The 24,582-nt window shown below is 40.7% G+C and overlaps 1 protein-coding gene across 1 annotated transcript in view; it reads right to left on the bottom strand.

Moving 5' to 3' along the window:
• Positions 1 to 24,582, bottom strand: part of PITPNB (phosphatidylinositol transfer protein beta) — a 74,388-nt gene that overhangs the window by 15,036 nt on the left and 34,770 nt on the right. Inside the window, exon 8 of the mRNA XM_049788907.1 lies at positions 5,998 to 6,075. Within this exon, the coding sequence (XP_049644864.1) occupies positions 5,998 to 6,075 (78 nt within the window). The remainder of the gene's footprint in view (positions 1 to 5,997; positions 6,076 to 24,582) is intronic.

Genomic DNA, 24,582 nt, shown 5'->3' with positions numbered 1-24,582 from the left:
AAATGATAGTCGTTAATACCTCGATTTTGTTTAGACTTTTTGTAGTCATTTGGAAAGTTCTATATTAAGACAGTTCCATTATGGGGCCGGAGAGATAGCACAGGGGCAGGGCATTTGCCTTGCATGCAGCTGACGGGGAAGTATCCAGTTGATTCTCGGCATCCCATATGGGTGCCGGGGGTGATCTCTGAGTGTAGCCAAGAGTGACCCCTGAGTGCTGCAAAGTGTGGTCCCAAAACCAATCAATCAATAAATAAAAGTTTTTTTAAAAGAAAAAAAGATAGTTCCATTATATTCCCTCAGAGTACATATTAATTCTAATGGCTGATTTGGTTTAAGGCCATTATGATGAATGTCACACATAGTAAGAGACCTCTATTATACTACCACAACTAAGTCAGAGACACAGAGCTTATGGCATAGAAACAGAAATCAGTGAAAACTGAAGGACAAAGTTGGGGAGGAGAGGGTAAGAAAAGGCCAAGAGTGAACACCCCCCAACACCCCACCCCGACCCTGACAGGAGACATAGCAAGTGACAGAGAAGGTCCTTGACAAAGCACTTCAGTGCAGCTCAAAAGCAAGAGATTCCTATCAGGCTGGGTAAATGGGAAATGTTCAATGGAATAAGAAAAGGTGAGATAAAGTTCAAAAGATTAAACTAATCCTAGGTCAAACTAATTTAATAAAAACAGGCCAAAAAAGGACAAAAGAGCTTATTGCCTTTAAGAGGATAACCAGTCCCATTTCCTGTCTCCAAACTTATTATTTTTGTAGTGCACACCCAATTTACTAATCAGAATCTACAGCATGTGCTTCAAGCTGTGTCCAATGACTTAGGAGTGACATTATGTACAAGTAGAAGCACAAATTCATCCTTCAAAAGAAATTCATAAAGAAAACCTTATGTCCCTGAGAGTGACAGCAAGACACTATCCTGCCACATCACTTCTTGAGCCTAAGTAAGATACTTTATCCTTCTGTGCCTCATCCATCACTCCTAGGGCATGTAGCGTCTTGAAGGTAAGGAACAACTTTTCTTTGGGGTGGGGGGGGTAGGGGATCCTCCATAGGTGATGCATAATTAAGACACAGTAAGTGCTAAATATTTGTTTTTATATTGAATTTAACCAGGCCACTATGGTATAACCAGCATTCCTTCCAGATTACTGAGAACTCTCGGACCACTTTCCTGCCAGCTTCCACCCATGTTGAGTTTTCAACTCTTACTCATTCCAAGCTAATATCTTTACTTCAGGCCACTGTCAACCCAGGCCTCCATCTTCTTCTCAAAGCTGTAAGTAAGGGATAAAGAGTAAAGGAATCTCACAGCATGCAGGAAACAAACCAGCACTCCTATATTCTACAAAGAGAGCTGTCCCATTGGTTTGGAGGATCGAAGCCTGGTTAATTCCTAATGAAGAAAGGTCAGGCTTCCAATGCCTGTAACTTTTGCTCAGAATGAAATGACCAAGAGAAGCTAAATAAGAAATAATTTATGACTAGAAAAAGTGCACGTGTACATGTGTGTACGTGTGTATATGTCTATATATGTTTTTGGATCAGTTTTCTTCATTTGACCTGATCCCTTTATACCTCTATGTTCAGAAACTGTATTTGAGTCTAGAGATGTGTCAAGTACTGTCAGGACCAAAAAACTGGCACGGAAAGCAAAAATCTTCAGAAACTATTCACTACAGGGGCTATGTAGTCACAAAAGCTTAAATTGTCATGAATTATCCGAATTAAGTAAAGAACTGAGGCTTTGACAGAGGAGAAAATTCTTCAAAGGTAGTGTTTCAATCTATTAAAATGAGAATTTGTCATTAGATCACAGAAGATAAAGGCACAAGTAAAATATGTGATAAAGAACCAGTACAGTATGTTCCCATGTTATACCTACATGAGCTATGCCACAGAGAAAAAAACAGGTATAGCCATGCGAAGTGCAAAATTCTGCCTTGAAGCAAAAATCAGGTAGTGCAACCATTAAATCATTTTACAACCTTATTGTTGGCAAATTTTATTTTTTCAGAGGAAAAATGAGTCAGAATCTGTCTACTTCTTTAGATTTATTCTGATAAAAGATAACTATTCATTGTATCTATAAAAAAAGATCCATGTCCTGGGGCTAAAGCAACAGCACAGCAGGTAGAATTGCTTGCCTTGAATGTGATCAACCCAGATTCAATCCCCCTCATACTATATGGTCTTCCTAGTACTACCAGGAGTAACCCTGAGAACAGCCAGGTATGACCCCCAAACAAAATCAAAACAAAAAGATGTGTCTTAGGGGTCATTGTGATAGCACAGCAGGTAGGATGTTTGCCTTGCACAAAGCTAAACTGGGTTTGATCTTTGATACCCCATATGATCCCATTAGCACCATCAGAAGTGACTCAAGCACAAGGCCAAGTAGCTAGGTGTTTTTGTAGTCATTTATGTATGTGGTGACTGGATTTCCCAAAAAGGAAAAAAGCTCTGTACCCTCAATAATATAAAAAATAAAAAAAACTTATTCCATGGTAGCACATGGGTCCTAGTTAGCAAAGATTCTCTACACTGGCCTCTGCTTTATGGCTGGCCCAGTGCATGCATTGGTAACCAGTGGCCCAGGGGTCCTCAAACTTTTTAAACAGGGGCCAGTTCACTGTCTTTCAGACCATTGGAGGGTTTGACTATAGTAAAAAACAAAATTTATGAACGAATTCTTATGCACACTGCATATATCTTATTTTGCAATGAAGAAACAAAACAGATACAAATACAATATGTGGCCCGCGGGCCATAGTTTGAGGACCACTGGAACCACCATGAGGGAGGAGTACAGAAAGCCCAACTAGGATATGTTTTGAGTATTTCCAGATAGAATTAGGAGAATCCCTGGGTGTTAGAGAAAAAATTGGCAAAGATCAAGCAGCCTTGGGGCCAGAGTGGTGGTGCTAGCCTAGGATGGACCCAGGTTCGATCCCCTGATGTCCCATATGGTCTCCCAAGCCAGGAGCGACTTCTGAGCGCACAGCCAGGAGTAATCCCTGAGCGTTAACGGGTGTGGCCGGGATAAAAAAAAAAAAAGATACAGCAGCCAATAAATTATGGCCTTTTCTGAAAATCTTGACAGTAAGAAGAGCTACTACTGACTGCACTTCTGTGCTAAAAACACATTTATTACTTCATTTATTCCTTACAACTTTGAGAGGCAGCTACAATATCATTCCTCTTATAAAGGTGAAAACTGGGCTCAGATTTAGGATTAATATTCAGACTAATGATGGATTTAAGAAAAAAAAAAAAACACCACCACCCACAAAATGGTCCCTCTCAACAGTACTTTAGGTGGCTGGCAGCTTGAAGTCATTCCCAGTGATTAGGGGGTGGGAATGGGGTGGGGTTGGTTATCTGAGCTGAATCCAGTGACAGTGCTGGAGGGGTAGAAAACTTGAGCCTTGCATGTCCAGAAAACTGGGCAGATGTTCTATTACTTGCACTATATCCCTGGCACTGGCTCTTGTGGACTTTTTGGTTTATCTTATCTCTGGCTATGAGCTCAGGGATCACTGCTGATGGGTTTGGGGCACCATTAGAGGTGACAGGGATTAAAACTGGGTTGACTGGTTGCAAGGCAAGTGCTGTACCTCAGTCCTTGTGATGGATTTTAATGTAACTTCCTCAGTGCCAGATTTCCTGACCATGAGGAGGAACTATCAAACACCATCAATTACTCCAGTAATACAGAAAGAACAGAGTATTGTGGATATGTAAAGAAACAGCTCAAAGAGCTCACAGGTTCTGAACTATGCCCCGAAATAAGGCCACTTTCCACTACACAGCAGCATTTAGGGTAAAGGGAGAAAGTGGACTAGATGGCGGCCTTGAGAGCAGGATGGAAGCACCACTCTGCAAGTAACTAGAGGAGAATGTTCACATCCCATCTAGGCTAAGAAGGCCCCATAGAGGATTGATTCTTCCTCTCCATCCTAATTATTGTATATTTCGTCTCAACTCTATTTCAGAATAATGGAAGGTCCAGCTAGTTGTCTCCCCACCCCATGTTACCAGTCAGTGCCACAATGAGTACAATCACTAGCAAATGAGAGGTCAACAAGATCAAGTCATTGCCTAGGCTCCTGTTTTCTATATCATTATCCTCCTATTTTTCCTCGAAGCAGTGAGTGGACGGTTTAATTATTCATGATTACCCTAGTTATTTCTGAGATCATGGTAATTCCCTGAAATACTGAGATACAGTTAAGTAGCTAACTCAATTTGCAGAGTAGCTGCTTCCACCATCATTTGGCAAAAGTTAACAAACAAGCAAATGACTAGAAAAGTTTCATATTGCCTGCAATTTACTGGGCGACCAATAAGCCACTGTCCAATATATCCCCCATCCAACACACACACACACACACACACTCATGTGCACGCAGACATGCACACTCTCTCTCTCTCTCTCTCACACACACACACACACACACACACACAAGATAAAGTAGAAGCAACCTAAAGAACTGTAAAAATCACATTACTTCAAATAGCCAAACTGTTCGAGAGTTTTAAATCATATAGTCCATAAAAGACAAAGCAATGTTTGCTAAAACGGGAAAAAATAATAAATAACATAACAGTCCATACCACATAATACAGCACTGCCTTTTCAAGTTTATACTTAAAACTGTCTCTTTCAAGAAAACCTACTATTTAATTCACCTGACTCTCAGCCTCATGCCCACTCTGTGAAAGCATCATTCAGTTATTACTTTCTGGAACCAAGTGACCTTCTTGAATACAGGGTAAGCTCAGAGCGACCACCTGACAGCTGCTCCAGCACAGCTCTCACTGAGCCACACCAGCCCTTCCAGAGGGAACTTCTGAGTCAGTACAAGACTAGAAATCTAAGAGAGGGTGGAGTGGGCAAATGACTTTTTAAAATTTTTTTGTCTTTTTAAACGCATAAAAATAAAGGTATATCAAAGACACTGATTCTGTTCCTTCATTCTAAAATGACACATATCACTTTCTGGGTATTAAGTTTAGAAGTTTCTGGTCATGGCCATTGAGTTGTGAGATTCTTGAACTGGACTCTACCCAGAAAACAAATGTGAAAATAAGATCATTATGAATCATTTCTAATAAAACAAACTCAGACTCGTTCTTCATTTCAACTGATGTACCAAGACAGGTCACAAAACATTTTGACACACATGAAGAACCGCTCAATGGTTTATTTCTGGAGCATTAAAATAACCCTCAATCTACAGGCAACAACTATCACCTAGTCATCTTTTATTGATGATCTGTGACTGGTTTCAGCATAAACAGATTGGTTACCAAGTAAAATCCTGCTGATGGGAAATCTCTTCTGGGCAAGTTCAAGTGTTATGCTCCTTTGCTCCTGCCAAATTAGATGGAGTTAACTTGCCATTAGCATATTTTAGTCTTAGTGTTTGTCATTTACTTTTAGGAGATGTCTTGAAAATGTATTTCATTTCTATGACAACTTAAATTTTTACCTAAACACTACTTTTCTTACTTCCAAGATAAAGGACAGATGTGTATTAGAAAACAATAACTTGCCATCAAAATTGTTCTATGGCATTCCTCAAGATGTGACTATTAAAAGGCCAGTTTAATTGAAAACTTGCACCATTTTTATTAAGACTATATCTAAACTATAAACCTTCATTTAATGTGGATTTCTGAACTGCTTCAAATCTCCAAAGGGAACATTTCAATACCCCCGACTAAATCAGTTGTCTCTTCTAAGAGTTATCAGAATAGCATTATGCTGAAGTGACAGCCTGGCTATGTTCTGTTTGTTAATGCAGCACACACTTGCTGGCCAACTGCAACTGGCTGTAAGTCCTTATCACAAATAAAACTATTTTTGTGCTGTTTCTATTTTTCACTTGAACGTCACCAGCTCTTCCAGACTTAGGACCTGTCAAGTGTTCTGTTGCCAAGACTCTGCCTGTCAGAAAGGTCAGCATCCAGTACCTTCCAGTTGGGTCCCAGAGGGCCTCTCTTGGTCTTGACTGACTGGAATAATGCTGGGTCTTCATCAGCTTTGTAGTCCTGCAAAACAAAACAAAGTCAGAGGGAGGGAAGAAAACCAGGGGAAAAAAATTTACCCTTTCCAGAACAGGCCTCTCTGCAGCTACAGAAACATATGACAGAAACTGATCTGTTTACTGACTGCCCAACAGAACAGGGCCATGCATCTACTTTAGATGCTTTCATTTGGGCTCTGCCAGTTTTATACTTTTGCATGTTTTAAACTTCCATATGAGAAAAAAATACAGATCTTAGATTAGTAGTACAACAATGACTTACTGAAGAACTAGCTCCAAAAAAAATAAATAAATAAACCTTCCACCATTTTATAACAGCTTTAGTATTTTGACATACAAGAAACAGTTTTTGCAAGGACAATGGCTTCAACATCACCAGAAAGCAACTGAGAATAACCAACTCGACAAGATCCCCCCATCTCCTCACACAGCTAGGTCTGCTGTGCAACTAAGAGTTTGGACTCTAAATCCTTGTTTACAAAAAGCCACAGATACAGGTATACCCTGGCTGCTTCAAGCATGGGTCTTGCACTTATGTCAGTCCCTCACTGTCATAGACAGCAAAGGAGGGGTTTATGAGTTCTAAATGGGAACACCAGTTAATTCCATCAGGTCACAGTGGAATGGCCTAAAAATTTAGATCTATGCAAAATCCTAACATGCATATATTCTAGCTGTCCCTTCCTGACAGATGAAAGGAGTTGAATCCTTTTAAATCCTATTTATAGGGACTAGAATGATAGTACAGCAGATAAACACTTGCACTTGCTCTGCATGTGGCCAACACAGGTTTGATCCCCAGCATTCCATATGGTCCCACCGAGCATTTCCAGGAGTTATTTCTGAGTGCTGAGCCAGGAGTACTTCTTGAGTATTGCCAGGTGTGGCTCTAAAAACTAACTAAACAAACCCTGTTTTACAAAAGTCTTTTTCTTTTTTGGTTCCTACATATAAACACAAAGTCTGAAGGTAGAAATAAAAAATGAGGGGCCCAGAGAGAGAACAGCAAGTAAGGCTTGCCTTGATTGTGGTCAACTGAGATTTGATCCCCAGCACTCTAGATGATCTCCTAAACACTACCAGAAGTGAATACCTTGAGATATAAGGCCTGAGCAATGTTAGATGTGGTCCCCAAACTAACTAAGAAATGAAAAAATTACTATCAAAAAGGTGATGTCCAGATGTGAGTGAATATGCAGTAAGAGCAATAGTGAATAAAAGACAGCTGGAAATGCCAGGATGGGAAAACCTTCCTTTCTGAACTAAAAGCCCAAAAGCCCCTCACAAAACCTGTGTAGGTGCTCTGGACGAACCACCCAAACAAGTCAATTATGAAAAAGTCATTATTCTAGAGATTAGGACAATGCAAGCACTGGAAATACGTTCAACTAATTTTCACAAAACAAACAAACTGAGAAGTAGCTAATCAGCCCTCAACTGTCAGTTAAGAAATTCATACGAGGGGCTGGAGGGAGCACAGCGGAAGGATATTTGCCTCGCACACAACCAATCCAAGATGGATGGTGGTTCGAATCCCAGGATCCCATATAGTCCCCCACGCTGCCAAGTGCAATTTCTGAGTGCAGAGTCAGGAGTAACCCCTGAGCGCTGCCAGGTGTGACCCCCCAAAAAATTTTTATTCATACAAAAATAACTAATAAAGAGTTCTAGATCTTGCTGAAAAGAAAAAATTGTGAGGCATGGGTGGAAAACAAAACTTTACATTAGAAAAGTAAGTGATTAGCTATGCGACCGGAACTATTAAGCATGTCCAAATGTTGTTTCCTAAGGAACTAGAAAAAGGTACAATTCTGAGTTCGATGAGGCAAAGAAGCTAGCAGGTAACACTCAGCTTTGTGACATGAAATCATGGACTTAGTCAGTACTGGGCAGAACAAAAGAGTAGTAAGATGAGCTGGTCACAAGAAGTTGGACTATTAGGCTTGATGTGCTGGCCACATATACAGTAAATTCAATTACTGCCAGTGAACATGTTTTGGTTGTTTTTTTGGTTTTGGGGCCACACCCGGCAGTGCTCAGGGGTTACTCCTGGCTGTCTACTCAGAAATAGCTCCTGGCATGCACGGGGGGACCATATGGGACACCGGGATTCGAACCAACCACCTTTGGTCCTGGATCGGCTGCTTGCAAGGCAAACACCGCTGAACATGAAATCTTAATCTCAAAAAAAAAATCACTGCTGGGGCCGGAGAGATAACAGAATGGAGGTAGGGCATTTGCCTTGCATGCAGAAGGAGGGTGGTTCGAATCCCGGCATCCCATATGGTTCCCCGAGCCTGCCAGGAGCGATTTCTGAGTGAAGAGCTAGGAGGAACCCCTGAGCAGGGTGTGACAGAAAAACAAAACAAAATCACTGCTAAGAAAATAATCAACTTCTAGTATGACTTGTATTTTCAGTAAGAAATAAGCTATTCTGCTAATATTAAAAAAGAAAAATCAAAAAAAAAAAAAAAGAAAAAAAATAACTATAAACCATTTGTGCCTATGCCACAGGCTTACTACATAAACTCAAGAGTCATGCTCATTTTCCTTCCCAAACACCACACACTCAGTATCACTCGTTTCCCTTAATCAAGGTTTATTTCTTGAATAATCATCACATAAAGGGAAGAGGATCTAAAGAAGTAAGAAGAGGGCCTGGCTATAGCTCCTGCAAAGTCACTGGCAAGCTGGGATGTAGGGAAGGCAGACAAAGAAAAGGTAACTGAAACCCCAGGAGTGCATGTTGACTGCCCACAGAGAAGGGAAAATGAATGCTGGTCTGAAATGAGACAAACTGACATTGTCCCAAAGAAGAAACATCTTTAAATCGAGTTTTAAAACTGAGTCAAAATGAAAATCTTGTTAGGAGTATGGTGAATATTTTTATGATTAGTTACTATCTCTATAGTAGAGGCCTGGGTAGTGTTCTTCACATCTGAAGGAACAAAACAGTCCCCTCCTGTTTACTAACTGGGGTGTTACCTCTTGGAGCAAGATTCACAAATGTTTCTGGATTTTCTGCTTGTATGTTTTATATAAAACCCGTGATCTCTGAGGTCTGGCTTGACTTGCACAGTAAGTAAATCACACTTTTCCTCAATCTCAGAGGCCATCAGAAGATGTGCCACTATTTTACGTACCATTAGGAAGGAAAAAAGGCAGCCAAAACAAGCCCTAACTAGGAAAACAAATCCTGATTCTGAATGTATAAAATGTGAGGGTGAGAAAAGGGGAAGAAACCTTAGAACTGATGATTGCTCTGTGAATCTGAAAACTGCCTGCTTTGAGAGAAAAAATAAAGAACAAAATTCACAAGCTGAAATGCATGTAAACACCAGCAGAGCCAGTGAAAAAGAATGATAGCCACCAAAAATTAAAACAAACAAAAAAACCCCACAACCCACTGATGTTGTATATTAAGGTTAGCATATAAACCAAAAATCAATTGAAGAAAATAAGCTTGATCTAAACTGGGGTCATCAGAAATCATGCTTGTGTCGGGTACGTTGATCCAGGATGTGACTCACCTCAGATGACAGGCCCAAGCACGACTGTGACACCAGTTAAAAATGTGAGTGGACAGATTCAACTTCTCTGCCAACACTGACTTCTGTCTAACTCCCAACTCCCTCCCAGCGTAAAACTTTAGGGTTTCTCACTATCCATGCAACACGACCCATTTACAAAAGAACATAAAGCTCTTCCACTGTGGCCCTAACAATGACACTGTTCAAAAAAGGCCTTTCCAAGTCTCCAATAGTGCCGCCTGTTTGTTCACTGAGATCATTTCCCTAACTATGGAGCTCATGGAATCACAGATGTGAACTGAAACCTGAAGACAGCCATGTCACCTCACTTTAGAGAAATGGAGAGGAAACACAGTGCAGGAAGGAGGTGCCCCGGCTCACCCAAGCCACGATTTCGCAGCCAGCCTGCCAAGCCTTGGAGTATTCCGAGTAGTATCATGGAAGTAACTCCTTGCAGGAGGAAAGCGAGAACATCCACAAATGCCAGTCAAGGAAAACACACTTCAAAAACACCAACAGGGCACTCGCACACTGACACCACAGTGCACAATCCTATTGGGCATTTGTAGGTGCATATACTATATCATCATACATACATTTATCTCCACAGCTAAATCTTCTGTTTCTCTTGAATCAAAAGCAGGAAACACTAAAGAAACACTGAGAAGGTAATAAAATCCAATTATTCACAATAGCACCTTAACCTTGACAGACGAAGAAAACGTCTTGTCAAAACCCAGGAATCTGGTGCTTTCTTTTGTTGGCTGAATACGTAAATGTTTAATCAGTTGAATTAAGGAGCACGATATTAAGAAGCAGGGAGCAGGTGTAGCTTTAACTGCCTCCGCTTTGTATTTCACTAACAAACACTTAATGTTGTGAACAGTATCTCCTTTGCTATAATTTTATTACTGGTATCTACCTGAGTCTTTCTAGATTTGAAAACTGGCCGGTTTATATCCATATCACAACGTACAAATATATTCCTTCATGTATGACAGATTCAGCATACAGAATGCAACCTCAGCTACCAATTATAGCTGCAAATGAGCAATAGTGTGGAATGAGACAGCCTGCTGGCTTTGTTAGTATTCTGTCTCCTCTGGGATCCCATGGGGAAAGGGGAGGCTCTGATGAAGAGAAGCCCTTGGCTCATGGTTTATTGTGCTTGCCACCAGCTGCAGACTTCTCATCTCATTAGTTCTTTTAGAATACTGTGGGTGAAGACAGCTGTAGCCTACTTGAGTCTTCAGCTCCTGGGTATTCTGAAGGCTGAATTTGCTATGCACTCTCTGTAATCCTTGAGAGAGAGAGAAAAAAAAAAAAAAGAAGGCAAATTCACTAGGCCAAGGAAATGCATTTTTAAATGAGTTTTAAAATCATGTTAAAAAAGTAGAAAAATCTTATTGCTAAGGTGCACTGTGTTTGAAAATTTTTATGATCAAATTTTAATTATCTGGATAATGCCCAGAGGCCTAGCCAGGACAAGGGCTTAGTGAAACCATCATTATCAAGTTAGGTGTAATGTCCCTAGATACTGCTTGCTCCACCACTACTAGTGCACGAGCTACAGAAAAACACAATAGTACCAGCACAAAGTAGACTCAGATTAGTACTCACACAACTCTATTTAATTGAAAACTCGTATTTAAGAAACAATGGAGGCAAGTCAAAGTCGAGATACCCTTTGCAGAACAAATAAGATATGGTAAATAAATGAATTACAGAGTCTCCATGCTGGAGTCACAGAATACATTCATTAAATTCTTATAAATTACTATTTTCTGTCGCTGGAATGCAGAAGTTGTACTACCTCTTGGGTGTACATCTGTTACTAGCTACAGCTCTCAATAGAAACTCTCAACAGAAACCAGATTCCTTTTGAGACAAAGAATATCAGTTTTATTAATGTTTTGGCATAGTGATTGTCCCCTAAAATGGAAGTATACTATCTGTACTGAGCCTTAATGTCCTTAAGCCCAGGTTTAACTCATGATCATGAATGGGGAACTAAGTAGGAGGTGAATGAAGGGCACATTGGTCGTTTCTCCAGGGATTGTGGAAGTTTAAAGAGGAGCCCCAGACACCAGAAACCGAGGTTACCACTGCTGAGGATAAGTATGAGTGATGAAAAAGCAGCTCAGACCACCACAACTCCTGGACACCTGCTTATGAAAGATCACTCCTTCCCCTTACTGCCTCCTCCTCCTCCCCCCACAAATGGGGGGAAGGAGAACAATCTACAGAGTAAACCCAAAAAGCTTGAGAGGTTTCAGGATGACACGGCCTGGTGTCAACATTATGCTTTACTTTAGTATCAGACGGTCAATAAGACTCCTACTACAGTACAGCCCAGACACTAATTTTAAAATATAACACAGGGGCACTGCTGCTCAACTCAGCAAAACTGTTTCTCCTATTCACATCCCCAAAATCTGATTCTGAGGCCAGGATGTCTAGAGGAGAAAAAATGGCAAAGTGAAATTAAATATGAAAATAAGACAACCCTTGTTTATTATTGATATCCTGCATTTCTTAGTATTGTGGCACTTGGGAAACAAGAAGTTTCTGGATCCTATCAATGCTGGCCCTAGTGTCTGACTAAGCGGACACAATTCAAGCCAGACTCCACGAGAAAATATTTGCATTAAATTCTGCATAGCAAGAAAACACTGTGCAAAGAGAAATAACATTTACTAACTTGTTTAAGAAACTCATTTCAACAGTTATTTTCAACAGCAGCTTTCTTTTCTCTCTTTAATTATAACTCCCCAATGACTCCTCACCCTTTCAGGTTCCCACAGAGTACCATTAATATAGTATAAGTAAATCTCATTAATTCAGGTCCTACCACCTTGGAATTCATAATAATTCGGACAGGAGCTGGACTGAAGTTTATCTTTGCATGATCTATGAAAAAAAGATTTGCTACACAAATTAATAGAGTAACAAGATCTCAGGAGGGCTGTTTAAACAGTTCAGAAGTGTTTTAGAGCAATTCAGAAGCATTCATTTGCATATAATTATTATGCTAATTACAAATAATTCTTATCTATTCATTAAAGCAGATTCCCAAAGGGCCACTAATTGTCAATAACTTGTTGGCCTAGTTTCTGTTACTGAATGTACCTCAGAGGAACAAAACAGCATTAAAAAATATTCTCTAAGTCAGCCCTCTCATTTATCCTTACTGGCTTTCCACCAATGAATCCTAAAAACTGATTTTTAAAAAACGAACAACAACTGCACTGAGAACTGAGAAATGCAGCAAAATCTAGAATCCTGAGCAGACAGACCACTTTGGGTGATCCTTCTACTCTGAGAGATCCTTCATAATGGAGTGGGTATGAGCAAGCAGAAGGGAAGAGGTGAGGGTAGGGGTTGACAACAGAGCTCAATGCCAGAAGACAAAGCTTGGAGTACTACGAACCCCATTATTTTTATGACGGCAGATCCCTGATCTAAGGAAGGTAACAAATTAAGAAAAATAGGGGGACGGGTAGGAGGAAAAAAAAAATAGGAATAGGAATTTTATAATATATAACAAAAGCCTGATCTAGTATTTGTGTTTCCTAACCAGAAAGGCCAAGAGGAGGAAACCTTTGGGGGATAGGGAGTTGGGGTATCCTGAGTTCCTAGACAGCCCAGGGGCTTGCAGGGCAAGGGGGTGGCTTGTGGTTCATGCACAGACATTGTTCTATTTCTTACTGTTGCCTATTAGTATTAGGTTTACAGATTATAGCATTCAAAAATAATTGATTTTAAGGATAAGACACTGCAGAAGTTTTAACCTGCTAAGCACTCAATTCTGTTTAAAGTGCAAGTATTACGGAAGTAATAGATACTTTAAAGTTAATGACAGACACTAAAAACAGGCTAGGTTTACGAAAGTCCAAAGAAAAAGACATTATTTCCTGAAATGATGGTAAATCAGAGAACAAGTTGTGCCAGATTCCTCAAGTGAACATGAGAGACTTCTCAGGTGAGACAGGACCCTCCAATCGAATGTCCGTCTGTGCAGCTTCCAGTCTGCCTCTGCAGCAGCTGCTTTCAAGTTTCAAGACCCCATTTAACCTATTCGCACTCATTTAACATTGAACAGGAAATAACTACTGGAAAATATTAATCATTAAAAATATCAGTACAACCAGGTGACAAATGAAGCCCCTGGCCCAATTCCATTTCCAAGGCTAAGCAGAAAGGCTGGTGCTCAAATGCTGCTTGGTGGAAACAAAGGCTAATCTGGCTATTTTACTGCATAAAATGTGATGTGACTTACATAATACTTGTTCACTAAGGCTTGAGAAATGAAAGGATCTTTGCACCCTGACAGCCTAGAGAATCTTCCTTAAAAGCGCACATTGTTGACAATGGACTTCTATAAGTAACCTTTAAAATATGTCTAGGACTGTATACTGATGTTTTTAATCTCACATTAGCGGCTCAAAAATTATTTTCTCTTACTTGATATTTTTTATTTTAGGAAGTTAAGTGATTCTACTTCAAACCCTTTTAAAATATGATTAGGAAAAGGAATACATCAGAAATAAAAAAAAATTAAGAATGAGTTTTAGTGAAGTATTTTTTGAGCTGAATACATTGGTATGAGCAGCATTTCTTAAAAGGAAGTGTGAAATCTTCACTCAAGACTGCTCAAACAAGAAATAGGCAATTTGATATTTTCCCACCAGAGGGCACTGCCACCGTACGATGCCTTTAATGAAAGGGAAGAAATTCTCTAAAACGCCAACTGGATGCAATTCTTCTAAGTGTTCTGAAAGTACTTGACCATGTAAGGCAGCAGGGATAAGTGGTAATATTTTCACGTTTCTTTTTAATAGGAAGCAGGCTTCTTATTAAATTTATTTATATCTTCTTTGAGGATGGGGAGAAAAACCTTTATAAACTCACTATAAAAGAGGTCTTGACAATGGCTTCACAGAGTAGTAAAGGTGAGATTAGATGAAGATCTGACAAGTGAAAAGTCCACACACAAAGGGAAAATTTCACTGCTGCTACCTCAAGAACCTGTATTTGAGCTGTTTTGTGTTTTCTCTCCTCAGCTCAGAAAGTTCATTTTCACTGTAAGTTTGGAGCTGGGCCATAACTCTCACATCTTTAGGATGCATACACTTTAATAAAGAGCTTTTTGGCATTCTCTCATACACCAGAGATGAATTACAAACTCTCAAGGTTGAAATGCAGATCTAGGTTAATTTTAATAGCAAAAGGAAGAGGCCGTTGTCATTGGCATCAAGTGTCTGCTCACACCAAAGAGAACCACCAAGAGAAGCAATTGGCTCTCTCCTTGGACCTGCTGGATGTCAGCCACAGCCTTCTAATAAACAAAAGCTCTTTTCATAGCAAAATATCTGGGTAGCCACTCACTGCTTCGCTCTGGGAAGCAAAAAGCCCTTCTTTGGAAGTAAGAGGCAACAGTTGGAACAAAAGTAGTATCTCAAATATTATTCTGATCATTTTGAACAGAACAAATTGGAGCAACAGTCGTTGTGGCCATTTCATCCTGTCAAGGTTAATAACAAAGATCTATTAGGTTGACATTTTAAAAAGTGTCATTTGGGGCCAAATAGAGTACAACAGGAAACATGTCTGATTTGCATATGGCCCAGTCTCAGGTTCTGTCCCTGACACATATGGTCTGAGCCCCGCTAGACTGTTCCCTGAACACAGAGCCAGGGATAAGCCCACAGCACTGTTGGGTGTAGCCCAACACACAGCACGCACACACACACAGCGCACACACACACACACACACACACACACACACATGGCCAAAGAGAGTACAGTTGGGTGTAGCCCAACACGCAGCGTGCGCACGCGCGCGCGCACATACACACACACACACACACAGACACACACACACACAGCCAAAGAGAGTACAGATATTGATAAGACACTGGCCTTGTGAGCAGCTGACCCCTAAGGTCACTCAAACACTACCAGGGTGGTCCCTGAGCACAGAGGAGTATTGCCTCCCTTCCAAAAACCCCAAAGTCTACTAAAGATTATTTAGAAAATCTATTTTGTAATTTTTACATTTCTCAAGAATTCTAGAGTTTATTCTAAAGGTAACGCTGTTGCCCAAAATCCTCAAATATATAACATCTGTATGCTAGTTTATAGAATCTATGATCAAAAGAAAAAATATGCCAGAATCCTTTCCCCAAACAGGAAAACTCCCTGGTCAAGGTGTGACTGACTGAAACATATGTGCCAAAACCAATCATACAAGTTTCTCAGCTTTCCAAGGATGGCATTTAGAAAAAATTCTCTTAAAAGCACAGTAATTTAAAATGTACCGCACTGTCCAATGCCCAAATAGTGGCACATTTAAAACAAAAATGGTACATTAAAAATAATTAAAATTGCACATTGAAGTAATAACTTTTGAGTCAGGGATAACTCAAGAGGCTAGAACAGTGGTCGGCAAGCCGCGGCTTGAGAGCCACATGCAGCTCTTCTGTGTGCTGCTCCAGGAGTCAGGACTCTGCTCCTAGCCTCTGTCAGTGCGCGCCCTGTGTGCAGCCCCAGCAGCCTGCTCCACACAGCTCCAGTCGGGTCATGTGGTATGGGGGACGTGACTTTCTGTGTGGCGCCACAGCGTTGAAGCAGCATCCTCTCTCTATCTGCTGCCCTCAGAAGACAGTGTTCATTATCAAACTGTATTTCATGGTGGAATCTAAATCACATCTAAATCAGCTTAATCATAAACTACAGTGGAAAGGAAGCACAATTTTTTTGATGTTAGAAGAAGTTATTTAGTTTGAAAACAAATTATCTGTTTTTGCTCAAGATTTTGACAGAGAAACTTTGATTCATTTTCCAAGCCTGTTGAAACATCGCCAAGAAAGTAATTCTGATATTGACATTACCTATTTTAAAACAGCACTTTTAAATATGAGGGAAGCTTTTCTCAAGAGGTTTCAGGATTTCAGAAACAGCAAAGTGACGTTGGCCTTTGTTAAAAATAAAAAAAAACTCTGGATGCCACTGTAACAGAATTAAATTTTTCTCCCTTTAGTATCGACATTGGCAACTTTGAAATGCAATTGCTGGATTTAAAAAACAAAGAACTGTGGAGCTCAAAATTTGAACATCTTTGTGCTAATTTAGAAAGACTGGAGAAACACAAATGTGAACTTAGTTCACAGCACAAGTGGTCTGCTTTGAAAGACCTGGAGAAGGAAGATATGTTGATTTTTAACACCAGGAATAGTATTCCTGACTCAAATAATCAACTAAAAAAGCTAGTGTTTGCTGTTCTTTCCTTGTTCAGGTTTACATATTTATGCGAACAATCATTTTCAAGCATGAATCTTATCAAGAGTAAATTGAGAAATCGTCTCATCGATGAGAACCTAGAATCGTGCCTAAAATTAAAAATAACAACATACAAACCTGACTTACTCAAACTATCCAAGGAAATGCAAGGCCAATGTTCACATTAGTGTTTGTGACTTTGTCATTGTCAGGATGTAATTTTCTTTACATTGTAAGGCAAATTTTACGGAATTTAACGTTAGCGATGAATAGTATCAAGTTTTTGTTTTATTAGTTGTATTATTTGTATCCTCCCAACCTATGTGAATACTTGCATGCAGAATATTCTCAATAAAAACTTATTAAAACTAAAAACAGTGTACCATCCTATGTATTTTCAGTTTTAAAAATGTGGCTCTCAAAATAAATTTCAATCGTGGTTTTGGCGAGATCTGGCTCAGTTGAAAAAAGATGTTGCCCACCACTGGGCTAGAGTATATGGTTTACATGTAGAATATCCAAGTATTTGTTTGCTTAATACATTTTTTTTTTTTTTGGTTTTTGGGCCACACCCAGCGGTGCTCAGGGGTTACTCCTGCTGTCTGCTCAGAAATAGCTCCTGGCAGGCACGGGAGGGGGGGGGGGGGACCATATGGGACACCGGGATTCGAACCAACCAACTCTGGTCCTGGATCAGCTGCTTGCAAGGCAAACGCCACTGTGCTATCTCTCCGGGCCCACTTAATACATTTTTTAATCGAACACTGTGAGATACAGTACAAAGCTGTTCAGGATTGAGTTTCAGTCGTACAATGTCCAACACCCATCCCTTCACAGGGCACATTTCCTGCCATCAATGTCCCCAGTCCACCCCACCTGCCTCTATGGCAACACTTTTATTTTATTTTCTCTTTTTTTCCTTTAAACACTCTGTTTGAAATACTGTGACTAAAGAAATATAATGCCTATCATTTTGCTATCTCTTTTCAGCACCCAGTTCTTGTCTAAAGCAATCACTTCCAACTATCATTGTTAGTGGTGCCTTCTCTACCATAATCACATTTCCCCATCCCTGCTGTTTGTGGCAAGCTTCCTACCATACCCAAGTCAGATCTACTAGATCTTGTATAGTCCTCTGGGTGCTGCCTGAAGCTATCCCAGGGCAGCACCAAATCTAAAAGCACCACTGGGTGGGACCTGAAACCAAAATGAAGACATCAATACAAGCCTATGCATTTATCTCCAAAGGCAACTGAAATTTCAGAAAACTGTAAATGCTGAACAGAACAGCCAAACAAACAAATCATAACCAAGGAACAGTCAACACTAAAAAAGAGCAAAACACATGAAACCTTTAAAAAAAGGTTTTGCCATCAATCAAAAACTTGAAAAAAATTTTATGGAACTTTTATGAACTATTAGCATGGGCACTTGAGAGGAACCCAACAATCTCGTTACTGCCATCTGATAACATAAAAAGGCAGTGACTCTTTAAATAAGACCAGGACATACGTACGGGGAAAAAATTGAGTATACACACCAACTTCAAACTTCTCAGTTCTACAAGGTTTTTTTATTTGGCAAAGCCAGCAATGCTCTGGAGTAACCCTGGCGATGCTCAATGAATGGAGAATGCAGAGTCAGAATGAAACCAGATTAGGTGTACACAAGGCAAGGCAAGTGCCTTACCCCTGTACTGGAGACACTTTGAATCCTGACACAGACTGCAGTCTGAGGCCTAGCTTTGGTGTTTGTCAAATGAGAAACAAGCTCTCTGACTTTGAGGCATTTAGCACCTTCATGATACAGCAAGTAGCAATTGAGCCAAAGTCTAGGCACTTAGAAACACTTCACCATGTTCACTGATTAGGAATCAAGCAGTCTCTTGAGAAAGATACAATTCCTCTTTTATCTGGAAAAATACCACACCAACCCAAGAAAAATTACAAAGTTCCTATAATTATCTGTTAAACAGACAGAGTATGAGTGATGCTCTCATAAATGCCCATATCAAAACAGATCTTGGGGTCTCTGATTCATTTATGCTGCTGCACCCACAAAAGTTTTAATATACACCAGAATTCAGCAGTAATGGAAGGTGACCAAAAGGTGATCACTAATGCAAAGTGGCATTTTGGGATACTTTAAAATTATAACAATAGGGCCCGGAGAGATAGCACAGCGGCGTTTGCCTTGCAAGCAGCCGATCCAGGACCAAAGGTGGTTGGTTCGAATCCCGGTGTCCCATATGGTCCCCCGTGCCTGCCAGGAGCTATTTCTGAGCAGACAGCCAGGAGTAACCCCTGAGCACCGCCGGGTGTGGCCCAAAAACCAAGAAAAAAAAATTATAACAATAATGAAAGGAGCCGGAGAGAGAGCACAGATGTAGGACATTTGCTTTACATGCAGCTGACCCGGGATGGACCCAGGTTTAGTTCCCGGCATCCTATATGGTCCCCCAAAACGGCCAGGAGCAATTTCTGAGCACAGAGTCAGAGTAATGAGTGTGTGTCTGTGGAGGGAGGGACGGAGAGAGAAAAGAGGGAGAAAAGAGAAAGAGCATAAGCGAGTGCATGATTTCTCAACATGCGGGCTCAAGACATTCCAAGGAGAGTAGAGGTAAAAATAATGTAACAGGAGCCCAAAGTGTGAGACTATTGGGTCAAGTGGTAGGGCAGGGGCTACAGGAAGAAAAAGGCTGGAGCAGGCCCTGGCTGGAAAAAAGTTGAGACACTGGTGTAGAGAAAAGATGTACAAAGACGAAATGAGTCAGCAGCCCTTCTGTGAGTCCTGGCTCTCCGTGCTTGGTTATGGGAATGTTAATACTATATAGCAAATATGTCCCAACTGTTTTAAAAATCCTCCTGCTTTTGAAATCGTATAAAGACTTAACTCTACAACCGTCACCATCAATCAAGTACCAGAAGCAGCTTCTTAAATATAGGTTGTGACCCTGGTGTGGAGGTCACATAACTGAACATGAAAATCACAAAAACTCTGAGCTGTGAAAGGTCTCTAAACGTGCCATCGCCAAACATTAACTCAGCATCAGCCATGTAATGAATTCGAGGTGTTACAGGCAGCACAGGCCAGAGCTGCAATTCTTGTGCAAAAGGAGGTCCTGAGTGAGTTTCAGGAGCCCTGTGCCAGCACTCCCAAGTATGAGCAGGGCCTGCAGAGAGGACTGGAATCTCCCCAGAGATTCTGAACAGAAGAACCTCCTTAGAATGTGCAATAAGCTGCCCAAGGGCAGATACTTCACTAAAAGGGAAAGGGGTATTTTGGCTGGACTGCTCCCCAAGGCTCCAAAGCTTTTTAGAGGGTTCAGACAGCCCTAGAAGGACTCCCTTGGCTTCCAAAGAATGTTCAGAACTGCAAAAGTAAGCAAATCCTGCCCACATCTGAGATTCACACAAGGACGGTGTTGTTTGTGACCACACCAGGGGGTGGACTCCAAAGGAGACCAAACAAGGAAGATACGACAGAGGGAGCTGCACTGAGGAAATTCCAAATACTGTGAGGAAACATGTAGCAGCAGTCCCATCCTCTCTTGGAAGTGCCTGTGTTCCCTGGGGCACCCACACCTGGTTCCAGCTCACCTAAAACGCTCCTCAGTTAGGTGTTTTGAGGTAAAGAGGGGGCCCAGCAAGAACCACAGCAGAACAAGCTGTCTCAGCTAAGTGGAACAGGTGTCAGGGCTACAGGGGGCTGTGGTACTGAGCTCACACTGTGAGAACCCCTTCCCCTTATCAGCAAGTGATTTACACACACAGAGAGAAGGAAAGAAGCAGAAAAATGCTATTCTGGTAAAGAGGACTTGGCAATTATACTCAGAGGTACCAAAGACTGGGCATGGGAGTAAAAATTGGGGTAGAAGGAGCTAAAAAGCCAAAAAAAAGATGAGTAAAACTTGTGCCTTAGGCAGAGAAGGCAAGGTGACTGGGTCACCCACACTAAGAGCTCTTCCATGCTCAGCACAAAGGATCCTGACATCTAGAGCATGTCCTGCACTACCTTTCTGAAACCAAGACTCAATACGACTCCCAGACTTCCAGCTTGTATCCATCTCATCTTCAGTTTCCCACCACCCAGGTTACAAAGCTGGGCCACTCTGGGTTTTTCTGGGTTTTGAAACACCCCCTTAGGGAAAAACCTTTCATAATACATCAGTAGGTTCTGATACACTGAAACAAAAAGGGGAAGGGGGACTGCCACTTTTAACTTGCTGCATTTACTATGGAACCAGTTTGTTTGGGGACACAGCTAGTACTTTGGAGGGGTCATTCGATAGTGTTAAGGGAACCATGCGGTTCCCCCAAACCTCGTCAGGAATTAGGATCTAGGCCTGTTATGTTCAAGTCTGCATTCGGCATGCTCTCTCTTTGGCTATACCTTTTAAACTAAGCCTCCCAAGTCATCTAATATTATCACATCATTAATATTTATTTATGAGGCCGGAGCATGTGGCCAACCAGAGTTCGATCCCCAGTGTCCCATATGGTCCCCAAGCACTGTCAGGAATGACCCCTGAGTGCAAAGAGCCAGGAGTAACCCCTGAGCTCAGAGCCAGGTGTGACCCAACACCCTCCCCCAAATTTGCTTATTACTGACATCTAAAAACACAAATGTCTACACTGTATCAGACCTGTGAGCTTTTTTTTCTTTGGTTTTTGGGTCATAACCGACATCACTCAGGGGTTACTCCTGGCAGACTTGGGAAAACCATATAGGATGCTGGGATTCGAACCACCATCCTTCCACATGCAAGGCAAATGACTTACCTCCATCCTATCTCTCCGGCCCAGACCTGTGAGCTTTAAAATGGCAGAGTAAACATTTATTTCTATTAAGGGAATAGACCCTTAGACATCCTACAAAATTCAATCCCAGAGGATGCACTCTGGAGGACACACATCGCATAGAAGACGACGCATAAAAGGACACAATCCTTTCTGGTTACATATAAATACCTACAAATATGGTTCCAATTTTTCTTTCTTTTTTAAACCATGCTCATTTTCTTTCAAATTACTTCCAAAAACGAAAGTCTCTCTGATGTTAATCGTGTGTACACTTCAGCTTACACTTTAAAGAGTCTTCCTCTCCTGGGAAGTGACTTTTGTATACAAATCATGGAAAGCTACTTAGACAAAGTGCTGGAGATGATTAAAAGAGGCCAGATTCAAATTTATACCTTAAAAAAGAGCAGAAGCAGATGTCAATGGACTCATTTGTATATAGTTTGGAAATGAGTTGAAGATATGCATGTGCATTTCATCAGGAGATGTAAAGAATTTCCAACCATTTTATTGTGGTTGTGTATCAATGACAATTTTAGAAATTAAAAAGCTTTCAAACTGGTCTCGGTAGGCCCACATTCACATCTCAGACCCTTTGCTTGCTCATTCAACCTTCCGGGCCCAAATCCAAACCCTACACTCCTAACTCCACTCACCAGTATGTGTACCCAGAGTTTGTGTGGCTGCTAAGCATTGTCACTCATGTCTTACCACTCAAAGACTTCTTCCTGTGGGCTGAACTATAGTCACCTAAGAGCACAGCAAGTACAACAGGGAGGCCAAACAGAAGCCCACCAGGTTCTAGAATAGTGCAGGGTCTCTCATCAGATGATGGCTTTAAAGACGCCATGTCGTACTGACAGAACTATACAAGAAAAAAACAACTAACCCCATCAAAAAATGGGGAGAAGAAATGAACAGACACTTTGAAAAAGAAGAAAAGCAAATGGCCAAAAGGCACATGAAAAGATGTTCAACATCACTAATCGTCAGGGAGATGCAAATCAAAACTACTATGAGGTACCACCTCACGCCACTGAGATTAGCACACATCACAAAAAAGGAAAACAAGCAGTGCTGGCAGGGATGTGGAGAGAAAGGAACTCTTTTTCACTGCTGGTGGGAATGCCGTCTAGTACAACCTTTATGGAAAGCGATATGGAGATTCCTTCACAAACTGGAAATTGAGCTTCCATACGACCCAGCTATACCACTCCTAGGAATATACCCAAGAAACACAAAAATACAATACAAAAATTCATTCCTTACTCCTATATTCATTGCAGCGCTATTTACAATAGCCAGACTCTGGAAACAACCAAGATGCCCTTCAACAGATGAGTGGCTGAAGAAACTGTGGTACATATACACAATGGAATACTATGCAGCCATCAGGAGAGATGGTCATGAAATTTTCCTATACATGGATGTACATGGAATCTATCATGCTGAGTGAAGTAAGTCAGAGGGAGAGAGAAAGACGCAGAATGGTTTCACTCATCTATGGGCTTTAAGAAAAATGAAGGACATTTTTAACAGTATCTCAGAGACAAGAGAGATGAGGGCTGGTAGGTGCAGCTCAGGACATGCAGCTCATCACATAGAGTGATGAGTGCAGTTGCAGAGATGACTACACTGAAAACTATCATAACAATGTGAATGAATGAGGGAAGTAGAAAGCCTGTCTCAAGTACAGGTGTGGGTGGGGTGGGGAGGAGGGAGATCTGGGAAATTGGTGGTGGGAATGTTGCACCGGTGAAGGGGGGTGCTCTTTACATGACTGTAATCATACAACTATAATCATGTTTGTAATCACGGTGTTTAAATAAAGATAAAGAGGAAAAAAAAAAAAAGACGCCATGTTGACCTTGTTTCATGGGCTCAGAGAAATGATGGTCTAGTGACCAAAGCACGAAAATATATGAGCTTAGAAAGGAGTAGACTATAATCAGAAACCACAAAAATAAAGAGCATGGTGGGTGAAATCTAAAACAAAACAAAACCTCAATAGAAGACCAGAGCAATAGAACAACAGGTTAATCCCAAGATGAGCTGTGGGAAACCTCTAGAAAACTAATAGAAGATGAAAAAGTCTGAAGAGAACTAGAAAACTGCAATGAGGTCAAAAGAAACAATGTAAGAACCATCAGAGTTCCTGAGGAACAGGAAGGCAAATTCACAAAGAGCCACTACGGAAATCAAAAATCAGAATAACCCACTATTAAGGAGTGCAAGCAGCCAGATCCAAGAGACCTGAAGGAAGGGTTCTAGTGAAATGAACCAAAGATTAAAAAAAAAAAAAAAATCCTCCAATAAGAATGGTAAAAGTCAAAGACAGAGACAGAATACTGAAAGCAACAAGATCAAAAAAGGAATGACTCTCTATGGGCCAGAAGAGATGGGGGTATAGAGTAAAGGAAAAAAAAAACTCAATGAAATGATTTACCTCACCAAGAATGTTCTACCCAACTAGATTGCCTTTCAGATTTAAAGGAGCAAAACATAGTATCATGGACAAGCCAATAGCTTTGGGAATTCAAAGTCTTAAAACAAGTTTTGTAAGAAGCATTCAAGGAACTTCTTTAAATGACAAGACAAACTTCTCAACACTTAACCACTGCGCTCATGCTGCTTATGGTTGTGCTTTTCTAGATGATGAAAAACCTGTTTATTCTTAGCTCGTTCAGGGTTTTATACTGTTAAAACAGGAATTAATGTTTCATTATTTTGAACATTCTGTGCCTAGTCTAGGTAATATTTCTTATATCTGGAGATTTTTCATTTATATATGAAAGCAGATACTTAAATATATTGTCTATAATACCCTATCACCTAACATAAAACCAACATTATCTTCTAAAAATAAAATACTTTATAGGCCTATATAGGCCTTCCTTTAAA

Source organism: Suncus etruscus, chromosome 15 (assembly GCF_024139225.1).
Source record: "Suncus etruscus isolate mSunEtr1 chromosome 15, mSunEtr1.pri.cur, whole genome shotgun sequence".
NCBI lineage: Eukaryota > Metazoa > Chordata > Mammalia > Eulipotyphla > Soricidae > Suncus > Suncus etruscus.
This window is presented reverse-complemented; position numbering and strand designations above follow the sequence as displayed.